This window comes from Mobula hypostoma, chromosome 10, assembly GCF_963921235.1.
Source record: "Mobula hypostoma chromosome 10, sMobHyp1.1, whole genome shotgun sequence".
Lineage (NCBI taxonomy): Eukaryota > Metazoa > Chordata > Chondrichthyes > Myliobatiformes > Myliobatidae > Mobula > Mobula hypostoma.
The window spans coordinates 106711653-106725605 of record NC_086106.1 but is presented as its reverse complement, the minus strand read 5'-3'; the positions used below and the strand labels follow the sequence as shown (position 1 = coordinate 106725605).

The 13953-nt window shown below is 41.9% G+C and overlaps 1 protein-coding gene across 1 annotated transcript; it reads left to right on the top strand.

Moving 5' to 3' along the window:
- The first annotated feature begins 924 nt into the window (after positions 1 to 924).
- Positions 925 to 1998, top strand: LOC134353393 (serine-rich and transmembrane domain-containing 2). The gene has a single exon (XM_063061419.1). The coding sequence runs from the start codon at positions 960 to 962 to the stop codon at positions 1227 to 1229; it is 270 nt and encodes an 89-aa protein (XP_062917489.1). The 5' UTR covers positions 925 to 959; the 3' UTR covers positions 1230 to 1998.
- Positions 1999 to 13953: the final 11955 nt, after the last annotated feature.

Sequence of the window (13953 nt, the reverse complement as noted above, 5' to 3'; positions counted from 1 at the left end):
GGAGCCTCAGGACCCACACCACCAGGTTCAGGATTAGTTAACACACCTCAACTATTAGGCTCTTGAACCAGCAATAACTTCACTCACCCCATCACTGAATCACTTTCAAGGATTCTTCATTTGATGTTCTCAATTTTTATTGCTTACTTATTTATTATTAATAAATGTTATTATTAGTTTTTTCTCTTTTGTATTTGCATAGTTTTGTTGCTTTTTGCATGTTAGTTGTTTGTCAGTATAGGTGTGTAGGTTTTCGCTGATTCTATTGTGTATTTTGTTTTTCTGTGTATGCCTGCAAGAAAACATATATGTACTTTAATAATAAATTTACTTTGAACTTTTGACATAATTTTTCCCTTTAGCTCTGATGCTGCTGGTTAGGCAAAATTTGATTCACTGACAAGCTCCTTTACTGCTAAAGTGCTGCAGAGAGAGGAAGACAATTGGGAGAAGACCATTATTTGCAAGAATCTGTGACATGAGTGATGAGTTCGAAGGGACTTTAGCCTATGAGGCAATTTGTCAGCTTCAGAGCCAGTACTGATGATTCACCTCATGAAAATTGCCAGAAGCATTGCAAGCTGGCTGTCAGACAGGTAATGTGATTATCAACAGTGATCCTCTAGTCACTAGGGGAAGCATCTGTTTAAGTAAATGAGGCTAATATGAAATGTTGTCCTCTCATACTCGTTTGCACTCTTGTGCTCTCACGTCTGCATTTAAGTGCTCAGTGGGAGAGTAGCATTACTACAGCATTGTGAATCCACCTCTCCTTGACATAGTTTCAATACATTTTTCACGCTTCAGCATGGTACTAACAGAAACTTCAAAACATTACTGACTGTCTGCAAAGCTCAATGTTTAAGGAGAGTCTCAGCTCTACTCCAAGGAAACTAGATCTCCGGGTTACTTCAGCATGCAAAACCTGTGAGTTAATTTCATTTCGCTAAATTTTGACTATGACTGAGTCTTACTTCAGGCAACCTGGAAATTTCACCGCTGTGTTGTTCCACCAGCCAACTATGGCTACAGTTATAGAGGACTCGATCGGTAATCCGACAAATATTTACACCTATGTCGCGATATTTTTCAGCCTGCTGGTCCTCTTGCTTGTTGTCGTGGTCATTGTGCTTTACAGATTAAAGCATGTCATTGTTCCTGTCTCTTCATCCGTGGATAATGTCAGCAAGGCAGATGTTTTCACCAGCGTGGAAGTCGGTGGTTTTTAGACTTTGGCTCAGTGAATGTCAGCAGGCTTTCTTTGCTGGTTATGTTTACAAAAAAAAGGAAGGTCTCTTTTGGGATTCAGTCCTAAAGCTATGCTGCCATTCAACGTTCTGATCCACATCCGATCATTACAGTCGGCTACAGATGGCTAGCAATTAAGGAAATGAAAATGCGAAATGTCACATCATCATTTAAAATCGATAACATTGCCGAATCTGCAGATTCAACATTGAATGCATTAAGGAGACATAAGTAAATTAAAATCATTCATTAAGTTGATATACACTTATTTATAAAACTTCATTAAGAAAACTTTGGACCTTAAATGATGGAAATTATGATAAATAATTATATACTGTATTTTGATTCTATTTAACATTTGTTTAAGCTAGATTTATCAGAATTTAACACATGCTTGAGTTAAAAATAAAGATTCAACAGTATATGAGACATGCTTAGAAACAAAATGCATGGGATTTTACCCAGAGCTGTAAAGAAGTATGTGAAGATTTGATGTTTTAATAGGAATCTTGGAAAAATATATTCAAACTGCTTCTTGAATGTATGTCACTAGCAACATAAAGTTATACTATAAATAAAAGGTAAACACACTGCAAATAAACTTATTAATGTAAGAAATGTATCACATCTTTGCAAACTAATTATATATTTGCCAATGTTTATATGCTATTGCCCACAACAGATTTTAAAGCGATTAAAAAAAATTCAATTGGAAATTTATAATTCTGTGTACAAAGCAACATATTAATATTTTTGTCAAGTCACTTAAATACAAATCTGACCAAAATTTCTCTCATCTGTAATTTATCTTTTAGAAGTGCAAGTTCTATATTTTTAAAAAAAGCAGTAATGCTAATGCCCTCATGGCATTAACCGGTCTGCGTTTTGCCAAATGTTTAAACAATATAAGCATTTTCAGTGGGTTTGCAAACAGGCATCTGCAAGAGAGAAGTGCTATGAGACACTCCAATCTACTCCCTTACATATATGTTTAAAATTGTAATTTTGTACAATTTAAAGAGCAATAAGATTTATTTGCTATGATTAGGCATATATATTTTTAAAAAATCAGATGGGGCTTTCATGTGATTCCTGCTGGAAAGATGCAAATCAAAGAAATAAAAATATAATTCGGCTCAAATGTGACACTTTCTACAATCAAATAGCCCACTGACAATCATTATCAATAAATGCCACTTGAATCAAGTACCTTGGTCCAGAACATATTTGGCAAAGCACAATAAATTTGTGCATTCATAAAAGAATTTAATTAAAAGGATACCACAAAATACAAACAGGTACCTTTTAAAAATTCAGAGGATGCCAAATTGTTTCTGGATGACCTATGCTTCTGACAAGTTTATGAATGGAGACAATCAAACTTGTGGTTAAGTATCAAGTGTGTTCACTACATGTTTTATCGCCACTTGCTTAAAATTTCTTTTAACACATGTGGACATCAAAGAGTGCTGGCCAGCCCTACTGAAACAAAATACATGCAAAAACTTTTCATAGGAAAATCAAAAGAGAGTTCATTCGGTGACTCTTTGTTAATGAGTTCAACCTCGTATAGGCAAGTCTCCATCGAAATTTTAAGACCCCTTGGAGTAGGCGTTCTTTTCTCTCCGCCAACATTATCTTGCCCTTACTTGCTGTTGCTCTCGTTCAGATTCATCACCAAGGGAATTTATCGTGATTAATTATTTCAAAAACAGTTAACAATGAAATAGGAATTGTTCCATCTTGTGCTGATCATCCTTTAAAGACTGACCCAGATGTGAAGGCCCTGATTACTCCAACTTTTCCCATCCCCTAACAAATCAAATCTCCACCCACCCCCCATCACCCCACTGTCTAGGAGTCTCTGTACTAGAGTAGTAATGGCAGTGACAGCAGAGGAAGGGGTTTTCAGCGCAGAAAGGAGCCAAGGATGCCTATATATATTCAGGCAAATGCACGTAATATTTACATTAAATTGCCCTGCATGTGGGCTTCAATCACGTTATGCAAAACACTATGCAATTCTGTATCTTTTGGAAAGGAATGAAGAAAGGTACCCGGGCTGGAGGAGGGAGAAAAGGTTTAAAGAGAGAATTTTTATCCTCTTCCACACACAGTCAGAAGCTTAATTTATAAGCATCTGCTCTTTGTACAATGTTAATAAGTCTTTTTTTTTCATTAGTCGATAACAGAACAGATTATGAAACTGTTGACACTGCATCTCAGGAAAAGGCTGTGCTGGGAATCCCATGAAAGAATAAACGTCAAATGGAGATTATAACAAATATGGACAGGATTTATTTCTAAGTGGTTCAGAAATCATAGAGCTGACAGATTCATACATTAGACAGAGCAAAATGTGAGCAGAATCTCAATCAGGAGGTTCGGTGCCGTCATTAACTCTTTCACTACCAGTAAAGGGAGCAATTACCACTGCAGTGATGATAATATTACTTGTAACGGGGAATAAGATCATAGGATATAGGTGCTGAATTAAGCCACTTGGCCCATCGAGTCTGCTTCGCCATCCCAACATGGATGATCCGTTTTTCCTCTCAGCCCCAATCTCCTGCCTTCACCCTGTATCCCTTTTTGCCCTGATCAATCGAGAAATTATCAACCTCTGCCATAAATATATGTAAAGACTTGGCCTTCACAGCCGCCACTTTGGCTCAAGAAATTCCTCCCAAACTCCATTCTAAAAGAGCACCCCTCTATTCTGAGGCTGTGTACTCTGATTTTAGACATTCCCACCACAGGAAACATCCTCTCCACATCCACTCTATCAAGGCCTCTTACCATTCAATAGTTTTCAATGAGGTCACCTCTCATTCTTCTGAATCCTAGTGAATACAGGCCCAGAACCATTAAATGCTCTTCATATGACAGGCCATTCAATTATGAAATCATTTTCGTGAACCTCCTTTGAACCCTCTTCAGTTTCAGCACATCCTTTCTAAGATAAGGGGTCCAAAACTGCTCACAATACTCCAAGTGAGGCCTCACCGGTGCTTTATAAAGCCTCAACATTACATCTTTGCTTTTATATTCTAGACCTGTTGAAATGAATGCTAATATTGCACTTGCCTTCCTCACCACAAAGTCAAATTAACCTTTAGGGAATCCTGCACAAGGAGTCCCAAGTCCCTTTGTGCCTCAGTTTCTTGTATTTTCTCTCCATTTAGAAAATAGTCTACCTTTTTATTTCTTTTACCAAAGTACATGATCATACTCTTCCCAACACTGTATTCTGTCTGCCAGTTCTTTGCCCATTCTCCTAATCTGTCTTTCAGTAGCCTCTTTACTTCCTCGAAACTACCTGCCCCTTCACCTATCTTTGTATCATCCGCAAATAAATCTTTGACATATAGCATAAAAAGAATCGGCCCCAACACAGTCCCCTGTGGAACACCACTAGTCACTGGCAGCCAACCAGTAAAGGCTCTCCTTATTCCCACTCTTTGCTTCATGCCAATCAGCCACTGTTTTAACCATGCTTGTATCTTTCCTGTAATACCATTCAACGTTAAGCAGCCTCATATGAAATTCCGAAATTCTAAGAACACAACATCAACCAATTTTCGTTTGCCTATCCTGCTTGTTATTTCTTCAAAGAATTCCAACTGACTTGCAGGCAAGATTTTCCCTTGAGGAAACTATGTCGACTACAGCTTATTTTAGTACCCTGAGACCGCATCCTTAACAATCGACTTCAACATCTTCCAAACAAATGAGGCAGCCTATAGTTTTCTCTCTTTTCTCTCTCTCTCTTCCTGAAGAATGGAGTGACATTTGCGATCTTTCAGTCTTCTAGTGATTCTTGAAAGATCATCACTAATGCCTCCTCAGCCACCTCTTTCAGAACCCTGGGATGCATTCCACCTAGTCCCATTGACTTATCTATCTTCAGACCTTTCAGCTTCCCAAGAACTTTCTTCCTAGTAATGGTAACTTCACACACTGCTGACCCCTGATATTCGAACTTCCACCATACTACTAGTGTCTTCCCCAGTGAAGGCTGATGCAAAATACTATTCAGTTCATCCGCCATTTCATTGTCCCCTATTACTACTCTCCTGCATCATTTTCCAATGGTCTGATATCCACTCTTGCATCTCTTTTACACTTTACGTATCTGAGGAAACTTATGCTTTCTTTTTTAATATTATTGGCTAGCTTACTTTTGTATTCTCTTTTTTCCTTAATGACTTTTTTAGTTGCCTTCTTTTGGTTTTTAAAAGCTTCCCAATCCTCTGACTTCCTACTAAGTTTTGCTCCATTATATGCCTTCTCCACTTTTATGTTGGCTTTGACTTACCTTGTAGTCCACAGTTGTGTTATTTTGGCTTTAGAATACTGCTTCTTCTTTGGAATGTATATATCTTGTGCCTTCCTATCTTGTTCTCTTGTTAGGAATGGAGTTGCCAGCTACCTTTTAAATATATTTTATTTGAGTTGCAGGCGCTAGTGTTTAATAACAACCTTTCCACTTTGCTACCTGTAACGATTTCATTTTTAATTTAACAACAGTGTTGGGATTCCTATCAAGACCATAAACCCATAAGATATAGGAGCAGAAATAGGCCATTTGGCCATTCCCCTACCATCTCCCCGTATCCCTTCATGGCCTGAACAATCAAGAATCTATTAACCTCTGCCTTAAATATACATAAAGACTTGGCCTCCACAGCTGCCTGTGGCAAAGAATTCCACAGATTCACCACCCTCTGGCTAAAGAAATTTCTCCTCATTTCGTTCTAAAAGGACACCCCTCTATTCTGAGGCTGTGTCCTCAGTTCTTAGGCTCCCCACCATAGGAAACTTCCTCTCCATATCCACTCTATCAAGGCCTTTCATCATTCGATAGGCTTCAATGAGGTCACCCCCTCATTCTTCTGAATTCCAGTGAATACAGGCCTAGAGCCATCAAATGCTCTTCATATGACAAGCCATTCAATCATGGAATCATTTTCGTGATCCTCCTTTGAACCTTCTCCAGTTTCAGCACACCCTTTCCAAGATAAGGGGCCCAAAACTGCTCATAATATTCCAAGTGAGGCCTCACCAATGCTTTATAAAGCCTCAACATTACATCCTTGCTTTTATATTCTCGTTCTCTTGAAGTGAATGTTAACATTTACATTTGCCTTCCTCGCCACAGACTCAACCTGCAAATTAGCCTTTAGGAATCCTGCACAAGGACTTACAAGCCCCTTTGCATTTCAGTTTCTTGTAGTTTCTTTCCATTTAGAAAACAACCAACCCTTTCATATTTTCTACCAGAGTGCATGACCCTACACTTCCCAACACCGTCAAAGTGCTTTTATAGCAGATAGAACAGTGTAGCAGAGCATAAGAACAAGCCCTTTTGCCCATGATGTTGCGCTGCAGTAATTAAACTACATAGTAATAGAATGCCTAACTAAACAAATTCTTTTGCCTGTGCATATTCTCTTCCCATTCATGTGCCTTAATGTCACAACCACGGACTCTGCTACACAGCAGATTCAGCAATTGCGCTTATGAATATGCAGATGTCAGCTAATTATTATTTCATTATGGCGCTATTTAACTCCCTTCTTTTCATTGTAGCACTTGTCGAGACTTGAGCAAAGCACAGCAGAGTAATGCTGCCTGCTGGCATTCAGCCTCGCCTGAGAAAGTGGACTGTCGAGTAGACTGAAGCCGAAGCCTAGTGGTATTCATTTTATATTTAGCTATTCCTTTCAGCTGTGGTGTTGGCATCTAGTTTTCCGATGTAGAGTTTTAGTTAACCGCCCTATGTGGCCTAGTGTTTATTGTTTTCCTTTCCCTTAAAATCCCGTTCGCATTTAAGTCTGTGAACTACCAACCCACTTCAATGCCTCTCTCTGGTCATTTGGGCCATATCTGAACGAACTGACAGCAATTCTCAACCACACAAAGAGGGACCCAGCCGAGAGAGAACAGCTAACCTTGGTCCTGAGCTTTCTTGGTCAGGTAGAGGACAAGCTACAGCCAATTGAATCTGTTCTGAGTAAAGTTACTGAAGCAATGAGGAAGATAATGTCGTGCCAACAAGCTCAGTCTCAACCGGAGGAACAGGTACAATCCTTTGCCGCTACTATTCAACAGCTCACCGCTCACAATTAGAGTCAGGTGTCTGCGATTTCCGCTCTCACAGCTGCTGTCCACGAACTCACTCTGGATAGCCAGCATTAGCTGACAGCCATTAACTTTCTTGCCAACACAGTTCCGCAGCCTTTGGCCACGTCAGTCCCACTCCCAGCATCTTGCAGGTCCTCTAACAATCCTGTTGCTCTAACAATCTCTGCCACTAATGCTCCCGCTCCCGTGCCCAGGCCTGTACTGACTCCCATGCCCGTAACAGTACTGACTCCAGCTTCCAGCCCCCCCCAGACTCCCGTATCCATACAAGAACCGAGTATTCCACCACCAGGTAGATACTCCAGTGATTCCGATGGCTGCAAGAATTTTATTACCCAATGCAAGCTGACACTCCAAACCCAGCCTGGTCATTTTGGTGATGATGCACGAAAACGGGTCAATCTTCTAGATGGACCTCTACTCAGCCTGTTCAACGCCTTATGAGAACAAGGACACCCCGCAGCCTGGTTGTTCCAACTTTTGATTGCAGAGTTAAAGAGGGTTTTTGACACCAAAGCAGAGGGACGGTGAGGGCCTATGCAGACAAATTCTGTAGGCTTGCAGTAGAACTGGGATGATATGAGAGATCTCTCATCACTGCCTTCAAGCCTGGAGTGAACGCAGGGTCCAGCATGAGATTACTGTCTGGTACAAGCAGGATAGCCTGGATGACCTGATTAATCTGGCTATTCAAGTTGATGATCGGGTAACTGAGTGGCACAGGGAAAGAATGTCTCAAGCTTCCTACATCTGATCACCGTCTTACCTTACCACCCAGCACCCAGTCTACAGAGGAGACTATGCAACTGGGTTGCAAGTGACTGTCTCGGGAGGAACAGGAATGGCGCAGGAGAACAGGTTCCTGCCTCTATTGTGGTGATCCAGGACACTTCCATGTGGCATGTCCCAAGCCTCCAGTAAAAGAGGACAGCCGTCAGCAGTGAGGGAAAACATAACGGTTCAGTTCTCTCTGCAGTCAGCTTCCGCTAATCGTGTAATGCTCGCAGCTTCCTTGTTGTGGGGACTTCAGACCCATGAACTTGAGGCATTTATCGATTCCAGTGCCGCCAGGAATCTCATGGACATCTCTCTAGCTCAAAGATGGGGAGTTCCGACTCAGGAATTAAGAGAAAAGTCAGGGCACCAGATGGTCGACCCCTGGGCACTGGCCAGATCCACCTTTCCACCGAATCCTTCAAACTTGGGCTCGAAGGCAACCGTAATGAAGAGCTCTCCTTCTATCTGGTTGATTTGCCTCAACAGCCACTGGTGCTTGGTCTCCCCTAGTTATCCCGACATAACCCACAGATCAATTGGTCTCTGAAAGCACTCCAAGAGTGGGAACCAACATGCCCATCTACCTGTCTGGGTCCAGCTCGAGCTCCGTTCCATGAATCCCCTCTGTGTCATCTAAGGATATGGACCTCTCTGGGTTTCGTGCTGAATATACGGATCTTCTTGAAGTCTTCAATGAAAGGAAGGCCACCTCCTTGCCTCCACACTGACCATACAACTGTGCCGTAGAGCTGCCACCTAGCACCAGTCCTCCCCGGGGCTGGCTCTTTTCCCTTTCTCATCCTGAAACTGTGGTCATGGAGGAATACATCAAGGAGGCATTGGCCATGGTGTTTATCCTTCCATCAGCCTCGCCGGCAGGAGCGGGCTTCTTCTTTGTGAGTAAGAAAGATGGCAAGCTCTGTCCCTGCATCGATTATCGGCCCCTGAACAACATCACTGTGAAGAACCACTACCCTCTCCCCCTGCTGGTATCTGTGTTCGAACATCTCCAGAGAGCAACTGTATTTTCCAAAATTGATCTGTGCAATGCTTACAATCTGGAGAGAAGGGGATAAGTGGAAGACAGCTTTCTACACCTCTAATGGCCACTATCATTTCCTTGTGATGTCCTTTGGTCTGGCCAACGCCTCCGCTATTTTCCAGTTCTTAGTTAACAATGTGCTCAGGGATATGTTGAACAGTATTCCATGTTTCCCATTTCGAGATGGTTACTACCTCTCCCCTGGCTCCAGTCACCCCACCTCCCTGTTTGGTAGATGGTTCCCTGGTCTATACAGTGCAGCACCTCATGGTATCTCACCGGGTTTGTGGTAAGGTCCAGTACCTTGAGGATTGGGAAGGGAATGGACCTGAAGATCCTGGCAAAGGACATCTTGGACAAGTCCCTCATCTGGGACTTCTAGCGGGCACAGGTCTGAGGCGCCTCAGCAGATGCGCCTAGGGAGGGGGGCCCTGTCACAACCACAGACGCGGCAACTACGTTCGTGAATATACACATGTCGGCTAATTATTATTTCATTATGGCGGTATTTAACTCCCTTCTTTTCGTTGCTGTGCTTGTCGAGACTTGAGCAAAGCACGGCAGCCTTACACTGCCTGCTTGCATTCCGCCTTGCTTGAGAAAGTGGACTGTCGAGTCAACCGAAGCTGAACGCTAGTGGTTTTCATTTTTTATTTAGTTATTCCTTTCAGCTGCAGCGTTGGGATCTATTTTCCATTTGAGAGTTTTAGTTAACATCCTTGTCTGACCTAGCGTTTATTGTTTTCCTCTCCCTTAATACCCTGTTTGCATTAAAGACTGTGAACTATCGACCTACTTCAGTGTTTCTCTCTCCACACTTGGACAATATCTGAACAAACTGATACTTAAATGCTTCTATTCTAATTGCCTTCACCACCACGCCTAGTAGTGCATTCCAGGCACCCACTGCTCTGTGTAAAAATAAAGTTGTCCCATGGATCTCCTTTTGACTTACCTCCTCCTCCAAACTTAAAATGCAGAACCTCCAGTATTATATGTTCCCAGCTTGGGATAAAGATACTTACTTTCTGCTCTATCTATGCTTGATCAAAACTTTATAAACTTCTATCACGTCTCCAACTTCTCCTTCGGCACATGCCTTCTAATTCAGGCAGCACCCAAATTTTCTGCATCCTCTCCAAAGCTTCCCCATCCTTCCTGTATTAGGGCGACCAGCACTGAACGCAATACTCCAGATGTGACCTACCTGATTCTTGAACTCAATAAAAGCAAGCATGCCATATGCCTTCTTTGCTGCTGCTGAGTGCCATCAAATCATCGTTGATTCATGGTGACCCTATGGATGGTGTAGTTGTCCATAGGGTTTTCGTGGCAAGATGAAGTGGATTCTCCAGGCCATTCTTCCGCACAGATACTGCTGCAGCCCAGGTTGGGACCCGGCCGGATTCGACCAGGACCATCCACCTCGAAGTGCAGTGCTGATCCACTTACACCACTGGCTGGCCTGATGCCTTCTTTATCAATATCTGCAGCCACTTCTAGGGACCTATGGATTTGGACCCTCTGTTTCTTTGATAGGTATTATTCTGCAATTATTACAATAAATTGTTCAGCATTCCCACTGGTAATCAGTAACACTTGGTGAGGTGGTCATCTCCAGTAAGTAAATTGAAATCCAGCAACACACAGCCGTATGTTAATAATCAATGGTGCTGCACTCACTGATTTACAGATGAGCAGAAATGGGCTCCAGCACACTTTTAAAACATGGGAAATAAACTCTTGAAGCTTTCTGACACATTTTCCAGCCATTTATTTCATTCTTCTTCATGGATGATTAGGTTTAGGTCTTTATATTAATCAATGCTAGTGAAGGGAGGCTTATTCCTTAAAACTTGTCACAATAGCATGGCGTTGCTTTAAATGAGCCCCTGAGTGACCAGCTGCAAAGTCTGTACTTGGTGAATATCCCAGTGAATCATACAATTCTGAAATGTTTAGAAGTTGTAATGCCATAGATCTGTTGTCCAGAGTGAGGAATATGGGCTAATTTGAAAATCATTGCACCACCTGCCAGTACATTAAACTCGAACTCAACCTGATCTATCATATTCTTGTCAATTCAGTCATTTTCAATGGATTCACCGTCTGTCCTTTGTATACCTCACTATTACTGTTGTGCATGTACAACTACATATCAAATAAATAACAGCACATGCTCAAGGTAAGGTTATCTTGACTATTCACTTTGCAGAGACAGCAATAAATCAATGTGCATGGGTAAGTTATCAGTCATTGCGCTGAAAGAAATAGATCCATACATTATAGTTCCTCTCTCTTCAGATTAATGGAACATAAAACTATAAGAAATGAAACATTCAATTTCCCTTTAACAAACTATATTCAAATAAAGATGCTTTCACAATAACAGTCCAAAACTAACTTCGCTATACTAAAGATTCAGTCTTTTGGGTGGCGTTCTGTTTCCTTCAGGATTGTTCCTTTGGCCTGTGAAGTAGCAGTGGCATCAGTTGTCTTGTCAAAGAAACCTTTCTCTGTTGCTGGTGTCATTTTGCTGTTAGTGACATGATCATCACTGAGAGGTAAGTCCGGTGGCTGTAATGTGCCCATCTTGCAGTCAGCTCAGGTATGCTCTTCGGTTGAGCATCCAGTATCTAGTCCACATGATGTCTCCATGTCTGATCTCCAACATCCACTGTGTACGTCAGTGCTTCTGATCCTGTAGCTATCCTATCAGGTGTCCACTTGCCTTCTCAGTAATCACCTGCTAGGACTTCCTGTCCAACCTCGAAACTTCTTGCTGACTTAAATGGTCAATGGCTGAACTGTCTATTCTGCACTTACCTGCACAGATCTGGTTTCAGGAGGTCTATGCGAGATTTCATATTCCTGCTCATGAACAGCATTGCAGGTGTTTGATTTGACATCACATGAACAGAGTTCCGATATACAAAAAGGAAGTTGATGCCATTTTTCCTCCTGAATAGTCTGAACTCTTTTGATGTGTATTGTGGTCCTTTGTCACTCACCATTTGTTCTGGTAAGCCATTTCTGGAGAAGATGTTTCTCAGAGCGTAACAGTGAGGAACTACAACACGAGTGTAAAAGTGCCTGTGGGGTTCATTTTGCACTTTTTAGCATCCCCAACAGCTCTTGGTCGCATTCAATCTGTCTGTCTATTCCCGGCCACCATAAGTAGTTCTGGGCAAGGCATTTCATTTCGATTGTACCCAAGTGTCCTTCATGCAGTTTTTCTAACATCTGCTGCGCAGTTTAAAGGAAACTACAAGACAAGATCCACACATCAGTTTTCTTTGACATATAGACAGCTGGTTTCATCTCACTGAGAACTCTGGAAATATAGGGTTACCATGAGCTGGCCATCCGTGCATGGTGATGTCATAGACTTTTGACAACATCAGGTCATTCCTTGTTTCTCTCTGTATTTCAGAATTTGTTACTGGCAGCTGGTCCACCAAATCTGTGTGGAACATATCTGCTAGATCACAGAATGAAGACTTTTCTTCTTCAGTTATCAACAGTGGAACACATGACAAGCCATCATATTGCTGTGTTGTTTGGTATCCTTGAACTCTATGTCATAAGAATGGAATCCGAGAAAAAGTTGCAATCAGGTATCAGACATCACTGGGGTTTCCTTCCTGGAACTGAAAATGGACACAAGGAGCTGGTGGTCTGTCACTAGTGTAAATGTTTGTCTGTAGAGGCAGTGGTGAAATTTCGTTATTCCACATTCTAGACTAAGGGCCTCTCATAGTTGTGTTCTGCATTCATCAGTGATCTTGAAGGAAACGGACTCGGGTGTTCAGATTCATCTTTCATAGCGTGTGACAAAGTGGCACCAATGATATAAGGGGACTGATCACACACTAGTCTGATGGGCAGATATGGGTCACAATGGGTGAGCAGTTCATCTGATGTTATTAGTCTCCTTGTTTCCTTCAATGCTCTTTCACATCTTTCTGACCACTCCCACTTTGCTCCTGTCTGTAAAAGTGCATTCAAGTGGTGCAGCACTGTAGTAACGTTTGGGAGAAACTGGTGGTAGTAGTTTTCAAGGCCCAAATTGGACCTGAGTTCTGACACAATCTTCTCCTGTGACTTATGTAAGCCATGCTTGTCAATGACGTGTCCACAACATAAGATTTCATTCTTGAAGAGCTCATATTTCTCTCTCTTTGCGCACAGGCCATACTCACTCAGCCTGGTAAACACTTTACCAAGGTTCTAAAGGTGCTCTTCATCATTTGTGCCAGTTGCAATGATGTCATCAAGGTAACATTGTGTTCCTGGAATATCTTGGAACACTTAATCCAATTCTCTTTACCAAATTGCTGGAGCTGATGCAACACCAACTACAAGATGATTATACTGGAACAGTCCCTTGTGAGTGTTGATTGTGAGGAATCTTTGAAAACTTCTTCCCACCTGCCAAAGAGGCAAAAATGTCTTCTGTTCACATCAGGGGACACTATACAGTACACTGAACAGGATCGATGCTCACTTTCAAGTCCCCACATATGCGAACAGCTCTGGCCTTCCTTTTTTTTGATCACTAGGACAATTTGTGTGGCCTAATCACTCTACTCAACCTTGGAGTGAATGCCAGACCACTCCAAGCTCTGCAGTTCAGCATCTACTTTAGGATATAGTGTGTAAGTAAGGCACTGGACGCATTGTTGCTTTATCCAGTTCAATTCTGGCCTTCATGCCTTTGAGTTTACCAATACCCTGCT